At 42.3% G+C, this 14,069-nt stretch overlaps 1 protein-coding gene across 1 annotated transcript in view; it reads right to left on the bottom strand.

The window, feature by feature from the left end:
* Window positions 1-14,069, bottom strand: part of MEGF10 (multiple EGF like domains 10) — a 182,886-nt gene that overhangs the window by 12,570 nt on the left and 156,247 nt on the right. Inside the window, exons 14-19 of the mRNA XM_019635311.1 lie at window positions 10,532-10,678; window positions 9,185-9,319; window positions 8,516-8,644; window positions 6,561-6,689; window positions 3,901-4,029; window positions 1,600-1,728 (exon numbers count right to left, since the gene is read on the bottom strand). Of these exons, the coding sequence (XP_019490856.1) occupies window positions 1,600-1,728; window positions 3,901-4,029; window positions 6,561-6,689; window positions 8,516-8,644; window positions 9,185-9,319; window positions 10,532-10,678 (798 nt within the window). The remainder of the gene's footprint in view (window positions 1-1,599; window positions 1,729-3,900; window positions 4,030-6,560; window positions 6,690-8,515; window positions 8,645-9,184; window positions 9,320-10,531; window positions 10,679-14,069) is intronic.

Genomic DNA, 14,069 nt, shown 5'->3' with positions numbered 1-14,069 from the left:
AAAAAAAGTACGGATTAAGAGTTAAGAAACCTGGCAACAAACAAAAGTGATCCAGATATTCTGAACTTTCCCTTAAGCTCATAGACTGCAGTTTCATCATCTGAAAGTGAGGAAACAGGCCTCCATGAAGGTGCTTCCAGCTCAAATGTCCCTATGATTTCATGATTCTTAATGCTAGGCCTCCTGATAAGACAGTCTGCCCTAAACTACAGAGCACCAGGGTCAGTGCAGTGTGGTTACAATGCATACGTAATAATGATGTGATTGTGGAATATAGCATCCTATTTTTATGACAGTCAAATATAAATCATGAGAATGTAAAAGTTATGAAGGAAAATGAGATGAGTACCTATGTAGCCTACAGTGTGAGATGACTTCACCTACAACACTATGAATTTCCTAAGGCCTTTACACCCCATGTGATTATCATGCTTATTACTGACTGAGGAGCACAGCACACAGTAGGAGCTCTCTGGAGGCCTCAAAGCCTCATCATTCACTGGGCATCAGAATTGCCCAGGTGCAGCCATGTATAGGACAAGGATTCCCAGGTGATTATGGCATACACCCTAGTTAAAAACAACGGGCACAAGTGTTTTAACAAGTTAACTACAATATATGCCGACCAAAGGACCGAATCATTCTACTCCTAGAAATGTACTCAACGAGGAACAAGAGCATATGTGCACGCAAAGACTTGGTACACTATTGTTCACAGCAGCTTTATCTGTAATAGCCCAAACTGCAAACAATCCAAATGCCAATCAACAGGTGAATGGGCAGACGAATATGGTATATCCACGCAATGGAATCTACTCAGCAATAAAAAGGACTGAACAACTGACACACTACAACATGGTTTAATTTCACAATAATTATGCCGAGTAAACAAAACCAGATGAAGAAGTATACAGTATGATTCCATTTCTGTGAAATTTTTAAATGCACTAATCTATAGTGACAGAAAGTAGATCGGTGATTGCCTGGGATCTAGAGGGCAATGGTGGCAGGGCGGGACATGGGGGAAACTTTTGGGAGTGATGGATATATTCATTATCTTCACTGTGGTGTTGGTTTCATGGATGTATACATATGTCAGACATTATCAGATTGTACAATTAAGTTTGCGAACTTTCCACCATGTAAGCACACGGTGGAAAGTTTGTGAACTTAACTGTCCGAACTTCATTTACTTTGTGTTACTGAGCATATGTGTTGTATATATAGTATATCTATATATAGTATAATTGTATGTATGTATTGCTTTTTATAGGTTAATTATACCCCAGTAAAGCTGAAAAAAAATGTAGGCACAGTGGAAAGTTCAGAGCTTTGGAAAACCTGGCATCACAGCCCGGGCATATTCTATTGTAGCTATGTGACCTTGGGAAAATTACACAGCCTCTCTGAGCTTTAGTTTTTTTCATCTGTAGGACAGCAACAATAGGGCATCCATCTGACAACTAAATAAATGGCCAGGTACACCCTGCAGAGTGATGAAGATTACATCAGATAACACAGGTGAAAATATTTAATGTTGGGTGATAGGTGATGGTCATATAATTTGAGGCAGTAGTTATTAGTAACTAGTATCCTTACCTTGATCACATCGTGCCCCCTTCCATCCTGGGCTGCAGTAACAGGTCCCAGTGATGTGGTCACAGGTGGAGTTGTTCAGGCAGTCACATATCTGGCGACAGCCATAGCCATATGTTCCTGCAGGGCACTCTGAGAAGGAAAGGAAAGTCCAATATAGCTCTCCAGCCTTCAGAAACTGGAGCAAGGCTGTTTCTTATTGGATGACCCTGTGTGACTGGAGGCAGCCCTTGCAAGGGATCCCTGTTCAGGCAGACTTGTACTACCCAGGGTGCCCCAGAGCTGTCCAGCATTCCCTGAATCATGGTGGAATGCACAGGCCAGGCGATACAGGTATGGAGACCGAGTCCCTCATTATGGCTCCTGACTTTCAGCTTCTATGTACCCACTTCCAGGATGGGTATGTAGAGAGTGTGCGGAAATCCAATGGAACTGAGGAAGATCATCACTAGGGCAATTTGAGATGATTCCACGAGTCCAAACTGTGAGATGAAAGGGGACCCAACTGAAAAGTATAAACTAGAGATGCTTTCTTGGGAATAAGTGTATTTTCCTGTGGGCTCAGGGACCCTCCCACATTCTGACTTGGATTAGCTGGGAGTAGGGGAAGAGGGAGGGGGCAAAGTTTGTCAATGTTCTAGGTAAGAACTTCACTTACCATAGAATGGCTCAAAATTTGGATTTGCAGGTGGAAGGCTGAGAGACTGAAATAGTGAGGGTTTTTATAATGTAGTCTTACTAAGTTTGGTCATGAATTTCAAAGAACAGCATAGGCATGTTAAACCTAAAAATCATGACAAAACAGTGATTGGTGTTTTTTTGTGAAGTGAGCAGCAGGGGGCAATGTGCTATTATTATCAGATTTCTCTGTTCAACAGAGGGTTTCTGCTTACAAATGAACACTGGGAGAAGTCTCCAAAAAGAGGGATGTTTTAATTTGATGTTCAGACTAATCGCGGAAGCACTTAAGAGGCTTTTATTTAATAAGGCCATAACCAGTCTGCCATTCAAGGGAAAGACAGTTTGGAGCCTCTTCTGGTTTCTCTGCATATATGTATGTGCACATATGTTTAGATGTTTTGTATACACACACAAAATATTTATATACACAAATGAGTGTGCAGGCAACTGTGTGACTCAGTCGCTGTTTCATGATTAAATGAACTAGTGGAGCACAGCTAAAATTGGGCCTTCTCTGTCCAGGCTGCTTCTTGGATGTCACTCTTGTTGTCTGTGCTAGGTGGGAGTAGATGCAAAAATATTCTAGAGTTTAGCACATAAGGTTGAGATAACTGGACTGTCTGGTGGTGCTATGAGATGCTGGTGGGGCTGAGGGAGACTGATATTTTATTGTCAAATTCCTGCTATGCTGATCAGTCTTTCCAGGCCACACAGCTCCTACAGCCGCATAATCCTTGCTGCATCCGTCCCAAGAATGGACCCTTAGGCGACAATGAAATCTCCTGTCATTATGATGAGAGAGTGAGCCCCATAAGCTATAAGCCCTTATTTATTCCTCTTGAATACCGAAAGTCACAGAGGAAAGGAACAATAAACTAATTTGAAATAGTCTAAGACTCAATGTTCTCCTAACCCTGTAAACAGAGGTATAGCTGGTAAAGCGGAAATGGAAAGCCAAGGATAGTAATTCCAACAGAGGGTATTCTCTCAGGATGGGATATTTATAACAGAATTTTAAGGCAATATATTGTCTTGAAGGTTGTGAAGATTAAGATGAGAAGTTGTTAGCAGAAACTGTATACAAGTACTTTCTAGAGAAGGTTGGCAAAGGTGGCAATGTCTGCATGGACTTGTTGGCTCACCCACAGCAGGGCTGGCCCTGGGCTCCCAGCCCCTCTGCCTCCCGCATACTCAGCCTGGTCCCACAGAACGCACTCCCCTTCAGTGTGAGAGCCAGGCTCCACCTTTGCCACGAAGAAAGCTTGACTGGCTCTTTTAAAGCTCTGAGCAGCCACGTTTCAAAAATAAGGAGGGGGAGAGGGAGCCAGGATGAGCAGATGGAAAACGTGAATTCTGTCTTCAGTCATACAGTCACGGCTCCTCCACCCAGAGCACTGAGCAGTTACTCAGAAGGAGAATTTTGAGGAAAAAGACAGCCAACCAAGCATCCCAAGGTGGCCAGGTCTCTGGGAGGGAAAGTCAACCATGCTGGTGACCAGCCATCAGCTGAAACAACTTCAAAGTTGTGAGTCCTGCCTTAATACTTTCAATTATTTAGGAAAGCTGGTTCTAGAGAAAAGGGGCGGGAAAGGCTGTCTCGGGATGCCATGCTTTCATACTCACTCTGCTCGCAGTGCTTCCCCATGAACCCGGTGCGGCAAGTACACTGCCCAGAGATGTGGTCGCAGTCGGCTCCGTTCTGACACTGGCATATCAACGCACAGTCCTTTCCATAAAACCCCAGAGGACATCCTGTGCAAGAACGGACAGCAGGAGTCAAGAGGCTGCTGAGGAGAAACACAGCTCCTCTCACATGTCTGTGTTTAAACCTTGAGCCACTAGAGAGTGAATAAAGATAATAACGTATGTCTCGGCTTGTCACAAAGCTGTCTTTGAAGTCTCAAGATGGGGCTCCTGCCAGGAGGTTGTAATTCACAAGCAGGAGGCAGAACGCTTCCATACCTAGTAGGTGAACCATTACGGGTCTCCTGGAGGCAACACGAGTGTCTTCTAACAAGGCATCTCCCCACCCTGCGAAAGTCGGGGGCATTTCCTTTCATTCTTTCACTCAACTACTAGAATCCTGGACTCAGATGACATGGACTGAAACGAGTGCTTTATATTATAAAATCACATGCATGCTCTTACTTACAGTACAGATCATGTCCAACTCTGATACTAGTCCTGTCTACTGTATCTGTAACTAACTTAGATAATATGATTTCCTCCACCATGATGTGGGGCAGAATGCTGAATTTAAATAAAAAACAAAAACCTTGCACTTCACAGGTACGTGTAAAAAAGCAATAAGCCAGGCCGGCCATATGAGGGCCAGTGACACTGCCCTGTACAGCTAAGATGCTGAACAACAGCTCAACCTGGAGCTGGGCTGCCGTGAGTCACCGGCGAAGGCATAGGCTGCAGCCCCTGCTGCAGTGGGTTGCCATGGGCTACTGTGTGTAGCCGGCAGCCAGCATGAATGGCCAGCAGCCGCCGTGAGCGGCCGTCCAGAAGCCGGCGACTGAGCTGCCTCACCTGGGAAGAGCGCAATGATGGTGCCAACTTGGGTCAGTGAAGCAACATCCTCCACAACTAGACTGAAGAACAAAAGGACAGCAACTTGTCTGTTCCCCTTCCCCCACTTCCCCAGCGCTGTTCCCATCCCCCAATTCCCAATAAAAATCTTTTTAAAAAAAAGCAATAAGCCTTTACACTGTTGCACAATTTTCAAGACCCAGACCACCAGGGTCCTTGGGCTGAAGGCTCACACAACCCTAGTGACTTTCAGGGGCCAGCAGCTGCCCTCAAGAGTGTTTCGGGACTCTCTGGAATAAAGAAAGTTTCAATATGGGCTGTTTCCAAGTATCCCCAGTGCCTTTTATTTTTCCTTTTTCTTCTAGGGAGGTTTTAATGAAAGCTCAGCTTTCAGGAAACAGAGGCAGACACGAAGCCAGAACATGACAACCATCACTGCCATGGAATTATTTAGCACCTGCTCTGTGCCCGATCCTTCTCCTGCATCTTCTCACTGGATCTTTACAAGGATGGATACTCCCCGCTACATGGGAACTGAGACCGGAGGACCCCAAGTCACACAGCCAGCCAATGGCAGGATGGCAGGGCCGCGACCCAAGTGCAGGGAGTCTGGCCCCACCCATGTTCTTCAAACTATGTTGTGCTGCTTCCACTTACAAATCTCCTTTGTTTGAAACAGGCCCTAATTTTGGAATTATAAGCAATAACTTATACGTACTTTTCTTTAAGGAGCTCAAAAACCTTTATATGAATATATACAATCTCGGTAGAATATGCTTGAGACAACCTCCTTCCTTGCCAATTCTTCTTTTCAAATCATGGCTCAAGGTCCCATACCCCTTCTAGAACATTCCAAAAGACTCGTTCAGCCTATTCTCTAATTATGGTCTCTAATTAGTATTAAACAAGAATTGCCTAATTTCAGACCCATCTTTCTTTCACGGGTCATTATTGTGATTTAAGATTATATATTATTATTAATGAGAGCCATAATACATGCTTTCCTGTCTTATGCCCTTTATTCAGTTGTAGGCAAGAGGGTAGAGAACAGTCTTTATTTCCCCAATGGTGCCAGCCGTGGAGTACTCTGTATATTATAACCTCTGATGCTAAACACCTCATAGGAGAAGTAATGGTCAGGACACGATGGGATATAAAAGGGAAAAAAGAACTAGTGATTCTTAAAGCATAATCCTCGACTGACATCCCCACCTGGAAAGTTATTAGAAATGTGAATTCTCAAGTCCCAGCCCAGACCTACTGAATCAGACATCTGGGAGTGTGGCCAGCAGTCAGTTTCCTGAGCCACCAGGGTGATTCTGAAGCTGGCTAAAGCTTGAGAACCACTGAACTCAGTCTTCTCTAAGAGCATATGTGCAGTCAGGCAGTGAGGTTTGTCGCCTTCACTTCCAGCTTGTAATCACTGTCACTTATCCTAACCTTTGAGCTGTCAGAATACGCCACAGGGAGCTTGCTTCATATAAATAGGGTCTGGTTGAAGCAGAGGGGAGAAGCAAAGCATCACGGGTAGCACGCCTCCACCTAGTGTCCTGATCTGACAAAGATACACAAAACTTGGGACATGGCAACTCTTCCCCATTTGGAGAGGATTTAGATGTCTAGAGGTCACGGTGTGGCCAAAACACTCCCAAGCCAGGGCCGCTGGATGTGCTCAGCCTGTGCGTGCTAAGGGTGAGGCTGCATGCTGCTTGGGGCGGCCCCCCGGGGGGCCTCAGCGGGCCACTTACTCTGCGTGCAGTAGAGGCCGGTCCAGCCGGGAGTGCATTTACATTCCCCGTCGTAGGCGCTGCAGAAGGCCCCGTTGTGGCAGTTGCACGTGTGGATGCAGTTCGGGCCCCAGTGGGCGGGTGGACAAGCTGAAACCACAACACACATGGCGGGCGCCATTAGAGCTCGGAGGCCAGCACCTGACAGTGCAGATCCCACCCGCCCCTCCCCATCTTCCTGCGTGTCAGAGGTCAGCAGTGAGCAGGGACTGGGAAAGCACACTGCTCCGGTCTGACCGAAACCCAGGTGGCAGCGCTGACTGGGACAGCAGCCATTGTTACTGACGCGCGCATCTGTTCACAGACGGCAGAGTGAAAATCATCTCACGTTTACAGGTTTAGTTATTTAAGAGACACACATTCAGCACCTCCGTGCCCAGGACTGTTCAGGGAACAGGAGAGACAGCAGAGAATAAGACAAAGTCCTCACTACCCTCTGGAAGCTCATATTTTAGTAGAGGAGGCAGGCATACCAACCAGCCAACCTGAACACCAATGGTGCTAAGTACTATGGAAAAAAAAACATACAAAAAAAACTGGCTGAGGGGAACAAAGATGACGAATCTGCTCTGTAAGGAAGGCCTCTTTGAAGAGAGGATGTTTGAGCAGATGTCAGATAGAAAAATCATCTGACTTCAAAGAGGTTAAGGGATCCAAAGTCATGCAATTCATGTCTTTGATCTCTAAAACTGACCCTTGTCATCCTATTCCAGAGTTTTAAATATTAAGGTTCCTAGTTGTATGTAAGTACTACTTTACTTATAAAAATTCTAAATTAGAAAAAGCAGAAAATAATAAAACTAAATCTGAAGTTATCTTAGATTCAATCTAAGACAGATTTTTAAAAAAATCTTAGATTTGAAAAAACTAAACTAAACTAAATCTTAGTGGTCACTGCCTATTGAAGGGCCATCAGAACCTCGGATAAAGTATCTGTGAAATAGTGATGTAAGGTTATGGGGTAAAATTATTTGAGTTACCAAAACAAACAAACAAAACAAACAAAACAAAAAAACCTTTTTAATGTTCCAAGAATATAACTGCTTAAAAGGAGGACCAACCTATAATTTCTATATGGTCATGTAGTAGGGAATATGGCCTATTGAAGACAATAAATAAATCTGAAGTAGTTTTTTTTAAATTTATTATTATTATTATTATTATTATTATTAGTTTCAGGTGTACAAAACAATGCAAAAGTTATCATTTTCACCCCTCACAAAGTGACAACCCCCCTCCCCCAATCCACTGCCCCCCCATTCCCAATATCATACATATCTATTATAATTCCATTGACTCCATTCCCATACTATACTCCACATCCCATGACTATATATGTATTAAATTATAGTTGACATATAATATTATTCAATGGCAGCTTCAGATGTACAGTGCAGTTATCAGGCCTCTACACCGTCCATGAAGTGATCTCCCTAACAAGACATGAGACCATCTGGCCCCCTAAAAATTATTTACAACATTATTGTAAATCTAAAGTAGTTTTAAAAATGAAAAAAAAAAGTCTCCCATCATTGAGTAACCATTTTTTCCCAAGAGCAAAGGGAAAATAATAGCTGACACTTGCGGTCTGGAGTGAATCTTAGAACAGAATTTCTGAGTACACGCCCCCCATTTTACAGATTCACACTAAAAAGTGAATAAGCAAGAATGCTATTTATTTATGTTCTTTCCAAGACATCGTTGAGATTTAAATATAGGACCACTGCATAGAGCTCTTATTGTGCATAGAGCTCTTATTGGGGAAAGAAAGCCATTTAAAACTTAAAATAATGGATCTTATAATTATTCATATATTTTCTTTGTCTTGATTATATAACCACTCATCCCTCAATCCTAAAGAGTATTAAAAGAAACAAATACAAATGGTTGATCGGTTATTCTCAAATGAGACTTACGCTGAGAGCAGTCACTGCCAATCCACCCCGGATAACACTGACAAGATCTGTCAATAGGGTTACAGGTTCCGTTGTTGGTACAGGTACAAATTCCTGCACAGTTTTTCCCAAATCTGCCACTGGGACACACTGTGAATAAGTTATAGGTCAGTCATTCACAATTACAGTCTCATCTCACAGAGCCCTAGACACCTGGGACAGGAAACGGCTTGAAAGGTCATCAACCCTGATGCCCGTTTAGTAGCTGTCTCTGCTTAGCAGCGTCCCTCATACTGAATGGGCTCATTTTTGCAAACACATGAAGTCAAACGGCCTCATTAAGGCATCACAAGCAGGAGGCATCATCACATTTCTGACTTTATAACTTCTTGCTCAGGGAGTCAAAATCCTTCCTCCTATTGATTTTTCATGAGAGGCTGTTTCCAATTAAAACGGAGGAGTAGCACCGCTCAGAGAATAAAGCTGGAGTGGTAAGCCAGCTTTTCTAAAGCTCAAAGTCATATTTACAGAAGCTGCAAACACAGCTTATTCAGCAAACACAGGTATTCTGCAAATACCCGAGGCATGGATAGCTGATAGCGGGAGACATGTCCTTCGGGAAGCCTGAAGACAGACTGCATGGGGCTTGCTCATTACCACCTCTCTCTCCAAAATGCCTGTGTGCCTTACCTTCATTGCAGAGGGCACCTGTGAAGCCAGGCAGGCAGTCACACAGGCCCGTGATGTGGTGGCAGGGCCCGCTGCTGTGCACACACTGTGGGCATGTCTGGCTGCAGCGATGCCCATAAAAACCAGGGGAGCAGACTGAAAACAGAATGGAAATCAACGGTTATCTTTCCTGAGATGTATTTATTTTATAATCCACATTGAGATCTAGTTCAAGTTTTGGGTAAAAAAATAAAATAAAATAAAATAATAAAATTTTTTTTATATATAATGATACTGAGAACTTTCCCAGTATAAAACAACCACCACCAAAGAAACAAGGGTACTCTTTACTAATAAAAAGAAGCCACTAAATTCTGAATTGCTTGAGGGTAGGCAAATGACTTGGTCTTCTTTATTTTCCCGTTTATGGCCCCAGTGAGCTTGAGGTTTAAGCAGGGGCTTGGAGAACTTTTGTTGAACAAATAAATGAAGGAAGGAAATAGAATAATAAATTGTAACACGACCCAAATAAATATTCTCAAGCCAGGTGTTGATCTTTTATTCTTTAAGAGTCATTACTGGCAATAAATAGATCTACAGTCAGAATTAAAATATTGTTCCCCTTGGGATGGTCTAGGTTAATGATTGTGATTGAAAAGTGTATAAGCAAAATGCTAAATAGTTAGGTTCTTCCCAAGACATTATTTGGATTTAAATATAGGATGACTGTACAGAGCTCTTAATGAAAAAAAGTAATTAAAATTAGAATACTGTATAATATCTTATAGTTAGTCATAGATCCTTTCTTGATTACATTGGCTTAAAAGATTTAGTAAAATCTTATGGATCATTTCCTAACGTAAAAATTCTACGGACTAATGTCAACAGCCCCAATTTTTAACTCTGCAATTCTATTCTCCCCATAGCATGGATTTTAAGACTACAAGCAGGATGCTTGATTTGCCGCAAGGTTTGGCTGATGTTAACTTCTAGTAATTGAAGTAAGGCCAATGCCAAAATTGCTGAATAAAATATTTACAGGTCAATGGATTTCTGGAACACCATTTGCAAGAGTTAAGACGGGATCAAGACACACATCCTGATGATGATGACAATGAGACAATGAAACCATTACTGAGAAGAAATGGCTAAAGCCCCATCTGTTAGGTTAGTCGTGAAGGTTGGAAGGAAAAAAAGCTCTTGGGGAAGTGCTATCGAGGACAGCTCTACAAAAGGACAGGGTGACCTATGACACTCTCTTTCAACCTTGATTGCAACAGAATATCACAATGAACTGGGACAGAGATAATTCTGTACATGGTACTCTGAGAAGAAAAGATGGAAATTGCCGCCTAAGGAAACACTTACTTCTCTGACAAGTGGTGCCTCGGAACCCTGGTGCACACTCACAGATGCCGTCGTCAGGGGAGCACGAGGCCCCGTTTTTGCAGTAGCAGGGCAGCGAGCAGTTGGGGCCCCAGCGTCCCTCAGTACACACGCTGTCACAGTGGATACCTGGAACAGTACATACAGGCAAGGCTGAGTGACAGGCAGGGTGGGCAGGCGGGCACCTCTGGGCCGCTAACAGAGACAAGGACTAACTAAGGTCATGGTATCACAGCTGAGGGATCCCAGGTGAGAATGAGTGGATGTGGTATAAGGTTTAAAATACATGTATACACATCAATACACCATCAGATATCGTGTGATCATGTACATAATAACATTAAAGTCACCCCAGGACCATTTTCATTAGAGTCATAAAAGAGAAGGAATAAAACACTTGTTATACCGATTTTCTTCTTTAGGAGGAGGGAGCAAAGGGGACGCCAGGAGCTCTATTAGAGGCAAAATCAATCAAAAATATTATTACCATTTAGCTCTTCGTGACTTCACCCCCCCCCATTCTTTATTTTTACAGAGAAATGGACAAACTGTAAAAAGATAAGGAGAAATAAAAGGTGCTTAAATTGTTTTACGCAGAGAAAACCTCCGCCTTGGAGCAAACAAATAAACCCAATCTTAAAATATTCTGACAGTACATTGTGTAGCACAGAGATATACACTGATCTGTGCCACCAAATTCTTCTTTAAAAATTTAATCTGACATTGGGCAGCTATAGGTGGACTATCACAATTGATGTTATTTATAGCTGTTGTCTAAGCTATTAATTATTATGAAGTTATAGGTAGGTGTTTAACTCTCACTCTGGAAATAGAGAAATTTTAGAGTCAGTCAGGAAAGAACAAAATGGCTGAAAGAAACATAAAGAAAAACCCAAGTTGCAAAAATAAAAATGAAAACCAAGTTTTATTTGAAGTAAGTGGAAGTAAATTTGTACTTGAAACACAACAGAGACTTCTTTCTCGAAAGTTCAAATTCTTCACAACCCAAAGAAATGTTCTTTGTATTGAGAGGTAATAAGAATGAGTTATAATTAGCAGTGAATGGGTGACTGCTCGTTAGACAAAGTGAAAACACAGTAAGAACAAGCACACACACACACACACACACTCTCAAGGATTCCAGAACCCTAACAGCACCCAGCACCAAGGAAGCTGAGGAGGCAATGTTTGTATTATAGTTTTTGCTTCTACATTGATTAGGAGAAAAGTTACCATGGCCTGAACCTTAAAACAGAAGCAGCCCCAACCATAGCACACACACTACTAATTGGTACACAGCCATTTCTGCTGGACCATTAACTCTACTGTGGACTGTTCTGCTTTTTTCCTTCTGTAAGTCTCCCACATGGTAAAGAGTGTTAAGTAGGCATGAAAGCACACAGATCTTACTGTGTGTAGCTGGAACCAACAATAGACCGCTATTTTAGCTTGGACTGCGGGCTGAAGAAAGGAGGTCAGGCCTGTTATAAGTTGATTGGGCTTTAAGAACTCCCCATAGAATAAAATACAGAATTTGGGCCCACTATAATATTTCTTTTCTTGAATTCATAACTATATCATCTTTTTTTCCCCCCAAATCTCTTTTGAAAAGCTGGGATGGAATTGCAGACTCTATGTTCCCCAAATGTGATCCACCAGCAGTAGGATCTTACCTATACTACCCAGAAGCATCAAGTATATGGAGAAGTAAACCACTTCAAAAGGAGGCTGCACACCTAAACTTTGCTTTGTGAATTTGAAGGAAGTACCAACAAAGGTAACCTGCAACAGGCTTCACTATTCAAATTCAAGTCCTGAGCTCGGCCAGTGAGCCAGGACTACTGTTTAACAGGTGCTGAAAAGGGGGCACCTGCTTCGTAGAGATTCCGACACCCTGGCCATTTTCATCTAGAGCCACCCACACAAATCACAGTTAGAATTTTGGATTAGAAGGTGAGTGATTATTTTGTTAACCTGAAAATCACCCTGAACATTAGTCCTGATTTTGGGGCACTTTTTTGTGTGTGGGGTAGGAGCTTGGGAATGGGGGAGATGTAGCCATTTATGGCGATTTAGTTTATCAGCTACTTGCCAAGTCTCTCCTTCACAATACACTTAATCAATGGAGTACACCATTGCATCAGGTCAAAAAGTATATGCTGCTTTTTTCCATTATAGATTATCATGATTTATATATGACTTTGCACATTCTCAATCACAGCATGTTGAGAAAAATGACTCCAGGGCAGATTGACACACCTGAATAAGTGATCCTTTATTTCATATCTGATTCCCTTCCCCTGATAGGTTTGTTCAGCTGGTTAGCATAACCATCAATCATAATCAACTTTATCGAGGTAATTTTTATACAAGCAACAAGGCACACGATACAGCAAGGAGATCCATTGCAAAGATAAGCTTGTTTCACATGATTTACCCATCAATTTCATTTCCAGACAATCACGGGGAATTCTAGAGATCATCTATCAAATGTTCTGTCTCCATTCATACGCATATCTCAACAGAACCAAGCTTAGTTTCAAATAACTTTTATTTTACGATTGCAATGAAGTCTTTCCTTGGAAAGTAAATTATAACAATTCTATTACCAACTCCCCCTAAATATTAAATCCTTTTACTCTTCCTCTATCATCAGTAAAAATGAGTCATCAGTTTGCAGATATTAATGCCTAATCTATTTGAAGACACATATAAAGTATGTCTCGGCCAGGGGTTAACTCCAGGGAAAAGTGTAAAGCTGTCTTTTTTCCTCCTGAGGCACCATTTGCACCTATCACTACTCCCCCCCTTCAGGCCTCTGTGCCCTCTTGTCATCTTTCCCTTCATCTTATAGTCAGGTAAGGATAAGATAAATTTATTATTGCTGAGGTGTTACCGTCTCTAGAGAATAGTAATATTTTCAGAGATATACATGTTAAGAGCCTAAGAAATAAATCTCTAATTGTAGAATTTCAGACAATGAGACTCACAGAGGAGATAACTGGGGTCAGTGCTTCTCTAGGTCACACTAGGTATATGGCTACTGATGTGACCTCTATGTACGGCTAACACTGCACTGAAACTTTCTCTAGTATAGGGAACTGTAAGTCTGCTTTAACCATTTTGTGTGTATATATGTGTGTGTATGTGTTTTATTCCGGAATTATATTATTTTCATTGATATCCTACTCTTTGACAATTTTACTAGAGTCCTATATCTTTTCATTTCCTTTTTTGTCAAAGACAGAAAAGAGAATTCAATTGAATAAACATTCAAGGGGTCTGGCAGCTGCCGGCTTGCTGATGAGAGGTTCTCTAAGCTTAAACATCCAAGTCTAGAATGAAAATGGCCCCAGAACAGGCACACCCATCTCTGTCTGGTGATCAGAGTCAGGAGGAAATAATTTGTGAAGGTGGAGGAGGGTTCCAAGGTAAAGGAAAGGTGGCTGCAAGCCTCAGAGCCCCAAGGAAGAGTGTGTCTTGTCCTTCAGGAATTACAAGTTGGGGACAGTTGGAATTG

Source organism: Hipposideros armiger, unplaced genomic scaffold (genome assembly GCF_001890085.2).
Source record: "Hipposideros armiger isolate ML-2016 unplaced genomic scaffold, ASM189008v1 scaffold_21, whole genome shotgun sequence".
Lineage (NCBI taxonomy): Eukaryota > Metazoa > Chordata > Mammalia > Chiroptera > Hipposideridae > Hipposideros > Hipposideros armiger.
The sequence above is the reverse complement of the archived record's forward strand: the minus strand, read 5'-3'. Positions and strand labels throughout refer to the sequence as shown.